Raw genomic sequence first — 6000 nt, 5'->3', positions numbered from 1 at the left:
TTTTCGGGGCGGTTGGCGGGTTGCGGGGGAAAAGAAAGTATCACTTTCCTTCGCGCGGATCCACCGTTGGATAACCCACCGCATATATCTCAAAGCGATCCAAATCCTGTTGTAGCGCAGATCTCAGAGCGACAAGTGGATGATCCAACGGTGGATTCATGTGAAGGATACGACCCGGTCCCAGTCGACAAAACTCAGTTACAAGGCCGGCATCTTTCACGAGGGCAGTGTGGCCGCTTGGGGAGTGTGTGAAAGCGAGCTCTCGCCTTCTTACTCTCCGGGGGGCCTGTTGTTTTTCTTGGATGGAAATATTCTGAGAGGAAAGCGAGGAAAAATAAATTAATTTAGAGATGGAATTTCGAGTGATATTAGTGGCGATTCTGTTCTTCATCTCATCGGTAGCTACTGGAATTGGAGCTGGAATAGGGGAGGATTACGTCCGGCCCAAGCCCCGGAAAGCCCTAACTTTTCCATGGAAGCGGAAGCAGTCCTCGGAGCCCCAGCAAGTGAGTTTTCGATCGCCTTCTGCGGATAATTTAGAAAAAAAATCGCTTTGTTTGAGGTTTGGATCGTGATCTGATCCTATTTAGGAACGTCGCTCGCCGGATCTGTTGCTCTCATTGTTTCTAGTTTGTGGAACAGGTCGCTGATTGATGGTTTTAGTGTAGTTTGTTGGCTATTTTTAGAATGTTTTGATGGAAAATTCCTAATTGGTTCTGGTGCTATTTATCCAGGAACTGCTTCGAACTCAAAATTCCCAGTTTCAATGTACTGAGGGCAGATTTTTATTTTTTTTTCATGTTTTTCACTATTTTTGAATGTTTTGATAGAAAACTAAGTTAATTTTGGTGACAGTTTGTTCAGCAGGTGCGCTTAAAAATTCAAAATGTCAATTTCCCCTGTATAGGGGTGATTTTCTCGAGAAAAAAAACTATAAAGTGGTAATTAACCATAGGCTTTTAGGCTGACAAGCTTCCGAAATGATTATTTCTGCCGTTGTTGTTCTCTAGGCTGGGATCTGATCCCCATTTATTGGAGATCTGGATAGAATACTTTGCGTTGCAGGTGAAGCATTGAGACTCTGAAATCATCTTGTCAGTTTAGTTTCGGAATTGGGCATGGTTACCTCTTGCTATTTTTACTGTGACTCCCATGCTCATGCTAAATTCACTGAGAATCGGCTATCATTTTACAAGGAGTAGTGTGATGTTGGCAATATTCACTTTCACTTATGGGGATCAGATTGTCTGCGGGTTTAGCATGCCATTGTCCAAAAAAAGGAATGCAATGAATAAAAAAATGGCATCTTTTCCACAGATTGGCAAGATTTAAAAATGACGATAAGTGTAATGCTGTCTGTCTAAATATTTGCGAATGTGTATGAATATACTTAAGCATGATATATGGCAGTGTGCTTGACTTTTGTAAGGTTCTAATATATGCAATGTGTGAAGCTCCAACCCTGGGATGCCTTGGATTCTGAATTGTTATTCATTTTACTAGAAAAACTAGAAAAGTAATCCTGTTCGGTAGGATCAAAAACGTCCTTTGTAATAGTTATAAATATCATTCACGTCTCATATTTTCTTGGAGGCAAAAATTATTTCAACAGCAACCTTTTTTCTATATTTTTGCAGGTTCACATTTCTTTGGCCGGGGAAAAACAGATTAGAATATCATGGATCACTGATGATGAAACTTCTCCTTCTATTGTTAAATATGGAACTTCACCTGGAGAGTACACTTATTCCTCTGAAGGAGAAAGCACATCCTATAATTACTTATTGTATAGTTCAGGGGAAATACACCATGTTGTTATTGGACCTCTTAAAGATGACACAGTTTATTATTATCAGTGCGGGGGACGAGGACCAGAATTTCATCTTAAGACCCCTCCCTCTCAGTTTCCTATAACATTTGCTGTAGTTGGTGATCTTGGTCAGACAGGGTGGACAACATCAACTTTAAACCACGTAGCTCAGTGCAAGTATGATGTGCAACTTGTTCCAGGGGATCTCTCATATGCTGATTACCAGCAGCATCTATGGGATTCTTTTGGCGAACTGGTGCAGCCACTTGCTAGTGCTAGACCATGGATGGTAACAGAAGGAAACCATGAGAAGGAGAGAATATTAATCTTTAAACCTGGATTTCAAGCATACAATGCTCGGTGGAAGATGCCTTATACAGAAAGTGGATCTACATCAAACCTGTATTATTCTTTTGAAGTAGCAGGAGTCCATGTCATTATGCTCGGTTCTTATACAGATTATGATAAAAACTCAGATCAGTATGCTTGGCTTAAGGTTAGTCTGTTTTATAGTTCCTACTGTGAAGCTTAAATATCCTTCTTAACTCACTTTTCTCATGGTTATTTTATTTCTTTCTGTAGCCTGGGAAACTTAGTAGAAAGCAACAAATTTTTCCAGTTCTCTGGAAGAAAGATCAAACTAGCCTTACAGGGCGACCGTGTAATATAGATGTGAAGATATAATTTGTTATTGGAATTAAATTTTGAAAATAGAATAGAATCTGTCTCGCTTCTCCCTTAGTTTCCGGCAATATTGTACTAAGGACAATCATTCGTAAGAACTGGTCATAAGCATTATTAACTTCCTGCAGGCGCTACCTACTTGACTTTTCAGTTAACGTTGTAAACACATTTCTTGATATAATGATGCATCCTCATCTTATGGCTCATATGCTGAAATTTTTGTGTCAATTAAACTCTGTCTGAAAATAAAAGATACTATATTCCGTTTTAGCCAGAGTGCATGTCTCCCTCCAATGAACATTTCCTGCCCCAGAATTAGTATTCTTACTTCACCTAGTGAAACAATTAGTTTTTCTTCGGTTTTCTCAGATTTAGGGCTTGGATTTCCTTTTATGTTTTTCCTAATTCAACCGCATAGAAATTCAAAGAAAAGAAAATGGTTTAGTATTTTATATGGATGAAGAGAGCATCCATTTCCTTTTGATGTTACAGGCTGATCTTGCTAAGGTGGACAGAGAAAAGACACCATGGCTGCTAGTGTTATTGCATGCACCATGGTATAACAGCAACTGGGCTCATCAAGGCGAAGGGGATGGCATGAGGGCTGCGATGGAACGCTTGCTTTATGCTGCCGGTGTTGATATTCTTGTTGCTGGACATGTGCATGCTTATGAACGTTCAGTATGTCTGGATGACATGTAACTCTTTACTTTCCCACTCCTGTTTGAAGTAAGGCACTCATTGCACTTCACACTTTCAGGAACGTGTCTACAATGGTGGCTTGGACCCTTGTGGAGCTGTACATATAACTATTGGAGATGGAGGCAACAGGGAGGGTCTGGCTCAAAGGTACAGCATCTCCCCTGGCATGGTGCATCATGCTTAATTATATTACTAGAACTTGTGACCTTCATATTCATGGTGAAATTACTGAGCTTCTGAAGATATCTTTTTTGTAGTATAATTACTTAATTCCTCTTGAACTTATCAGATATATTCAGCCAAGACCAGACTGGTCAGTTTTCCGTGAAGCAAGTTTTGGTCATGGTGAGCTGGAGATCATAAATAAGACTCATGCCTTTTGGAGTTGGCACAAGAATGACGATGATGAACCAGTAAAATCAGATCAAGTCTGGATCACCTCATTAGTGAGTTCTGAATGCTTTGCTAATAGGAAGCCAGAGTTCAGGAAGATTCTGATGGCTCCTTAAGTCTGGAAATTTCAGCAGTACCACCCAAAGGAATCTAAGGGTTTCAGCTTAGTTCAACAAGGATTATGTTCGAGAAGTTCTTCTAGCACCAATTAGTCCTATCAAATATCTTGTCTTTCCAGCATGGTACACTAGTATGTACAAAGCCTTGAACTTGATACTTGATGCTGTATGACATGTAGCATTATTAGAGTTGGAGCCTGTACTTGTTAGCATAAACTCTAGTTTCTTAGCTAATGCAAGAACTCATGGTTGTTCAAAGTTAGATGCAACCGAGGCAGATGAGTTGAGTGGCTTGATGTAAATTATTTGCTATTAATAAGTATGGACGATGGTTTCTAAGGTTGCATTGATGTTTCCAATTTCAAAATCATGATTTATGCTTCTCTTGGAATTAAATTTTTTTGATTTGAATAGAGTTCACTTAAGAAAGAAGATTCAAAAAAGGGAAAAAGGAAATATATCAAAGAGAGAAATCTAAATTTGAAACTATAAACTTCTAATCATCTGATTTTTAGACCTTAAGGAGTTCTCATTCCACAACATAACCGAGAAATTGTATTACAAATTCCTCTTGTGAATTCAAAGACAACGGGAAGTCATTATTATCACAAACTGCGGCATAAGAAGAGCTTTTGAGTAGAAAATGAAGATGAGAGCGCATGGAAAGGCCAAATAGTGGGCATGCTTTTGCGCCTGTCTTATGGCTATGACACTACTTGCAGTGCTGTCATTTCATTTTGAAAACTGAATAGTCGTTTCAGCACAATCATACAAGATGTCAATTTGAAGCGAGCCACATTAACAGTATGTAAGTAGCATCAGTTCAGTACACCTCTCCACGCCAGTGATCAATAACTTGGGTGACTCAACAAACTGCAGGCACATAGATGATCAAAGGCTCCAATGAATTCACAAAATAAATTGCTGGCATGTAAGATTGTTATTACTCTGTGAGAGGAACTCTTGTTGCTTGGCTATATATTGCGTGCGGTACAAGATTAGCCAAACATGTCGCCCTCAAAAGAACTCTCCAGACGACATGAGCTAGAGGACTTTATGTGAAAGAGGGAGATGATCCATGAGGTGCTCCAGATCTCATTAAACGAATTGTCATCCTTCTTACTGATGAAACTTACAAAACCAACATGGCTTACCACAAGCTTGGTGACTACGTTGTATTCGTTCAACTTGTATAAACTCGAGCCATGTCAAAGATTTTAGAGTACTGCTGGAATCCAACAATCATATTGCCTTGCCTGCTTTTTTCCATCAAGTGTATACAAAATCACAATCCAACCAATGATGGCTTATCAATGATAATATGAAAGGCTTCATTTTTAAGCATCAACACCATATACAGATACCAACAGCTTAGTGTACTACATTGTTTGGCACTTAAGATTAGTACCATTTATCATGTACATGGCTGTTCATGTATAGCATTTAGAAGCCTGAAATTAATCAGGACGGAATCTCCACAAAATGGCAATTAAAAAGCCTCAAATTTTGTCACTGATTATCATCTGCAACTAGAAGTAATAGGTTGACAGTTTCTCTAAACCTTCGCATGGTAATGTCCCTTTCAGCACGCAGGCGAGCATTCCTATATGAATGGAGGCAGCAGGTACAATATCAACATATTCAGTACATCTTATATGCTTGAGACAATGAAAAGATCGCATGTTGTCTCACCTCTTCTGCAGCTCTGTCTTCCTTTCAAGATCCTGAGCAAGAAAGTTTAATCTCCTTAAATGACCCTGTAAATTGTGAACTGCAGCAAGGCCTTCTTGTATTGAACACATTTTCTTCAGAAGCTCAGCTGCAATAAAAAACCCTTCACTTTTGTTCCTGAGGATTGATAAAGTAGTTATAAGAATGAAAAAGCAATGGTGAAAATTTATTTACTGGTGGCTACCAAAGCCCGTCCATGATGCACAGGAAGCTGAACCCAACAGAAGAGTATATAAGGAACCAGAATAATTTATATGACAATAAAAAAATATGAACTGCGTACGTATTTGATAATTAATCTGCAACTATGCAACAATATATCAACCATAATACTAAACTTATATGCAATATGAGGAAACTTATTGTGTCGTGATCAATGTACAGTTTTACTAAGTTCAAAACAAATAAGAAATTATCCATCTATATGTTAATATTTGTCAAGGAAAAACCAATCTATTAATAACTAAACAAACTATCAATTTTTTCAAAAACCTAACAAACTGTGTAAGATAACAGTAGTTTTGTTTTTACACACAAAATGCAACAAACTGTTTAACGACC

The 6000-nt window shown here is 38.5% G+C and overlaps 2 protein-coding genes across 2 annotated transcripts in view; one reads left to right on the top strand and one right to left on the bottom strand.

Annotated features, from left to right (window-relative positions):
- Nucleotides 1-214: 214 nt before the first annotated feature.
- On the top strand, nt 215-4058 carry LOC103723321 (purple acid phosphatase 18-like). The gene is made up of 5 exons (XM_008814207.3): nt 215-506; nt 1638-2306; nt 2987-3175; nt 3255-3343; nt 3486-4058. The coding sequence occupies exons 1-5, from the start codon at nt 351-353 to the stop codon at nt 3703-3705; spliced, it is 1323 nt and encodes a 440-aa protein (XP_008812429.2). The 5' UTR covers nt 215-350; the 3' UTR covers nt 3706-4058.
- A 348-nt stretch (nt 4059-4406) lies between these two features.
- The window catches only part of LOC103723331 (abnormal spindle-like microcephaly-associated protein homolog), a 29902-nt gene continuing 28308 nt past the window's right edge, over nt 4407-6000 (bottom strand). Inside the window, 2 exon segments of the mRNA XM_039126266.1 lie at nt 4407-5311; nt 5401-5556. Of these exon segments, the coding sequence (XP_038982194.1) occupies nt 5218-5311; nt 5401-5556 (250 nt within the window). The 3' untranslated portion in view covers nt 4407-5217.

This window comes from Phoenix dactylifera, chromosome 4, assembly GCF_009389715.1.
Source record: "Phoenix dactylifera cultivar Barhee BC4 chromosome 4, palm_55x_up_171113_PBpolish2nd_filt_p, whole genome shotgun sequence".
In the NCBI taxonomy this organism is placed as follows: domain Eukaryota; kingdom Viridiplantae; phylum Streptophyta; class Magnoliopsida; order Arecales; family Arecaceae; genus Phoenix; species Phoenix dactylifera.
Note: the sequence above shows the minus strand (reverse complement) of the source record. Positions and strands in the feature narration are given on the sequence as shown.

What these genes read in the sequence shown, in the direction of transcription:
- LOC103723321 (XM_008814207.3), top strand. Translation starts at nt 351, where the DNA reads ATGGAATTTCGAGTGATATTAGTGGCGATTCTGTTCTTCATCTCATCG. An exon ending in AGTCCTCGGAGCCCCAGCAA is followed by an intron (nt 507 to 1,637) that starts GTGAGTTTTCGA and finishes ATATTTTTGCAG; the next exon opens with GTTCACATTTCTTTGGCCGG. An exon ending in ATCAGTATGCTTGGCTTAAG is followed by an intron (nt 2,307 to 2,986) that starts GTTAGTCTGTTT and finishes TTGATGTTACAG; the next exon opens with GCTGATCTTGCTAAGGTGGA.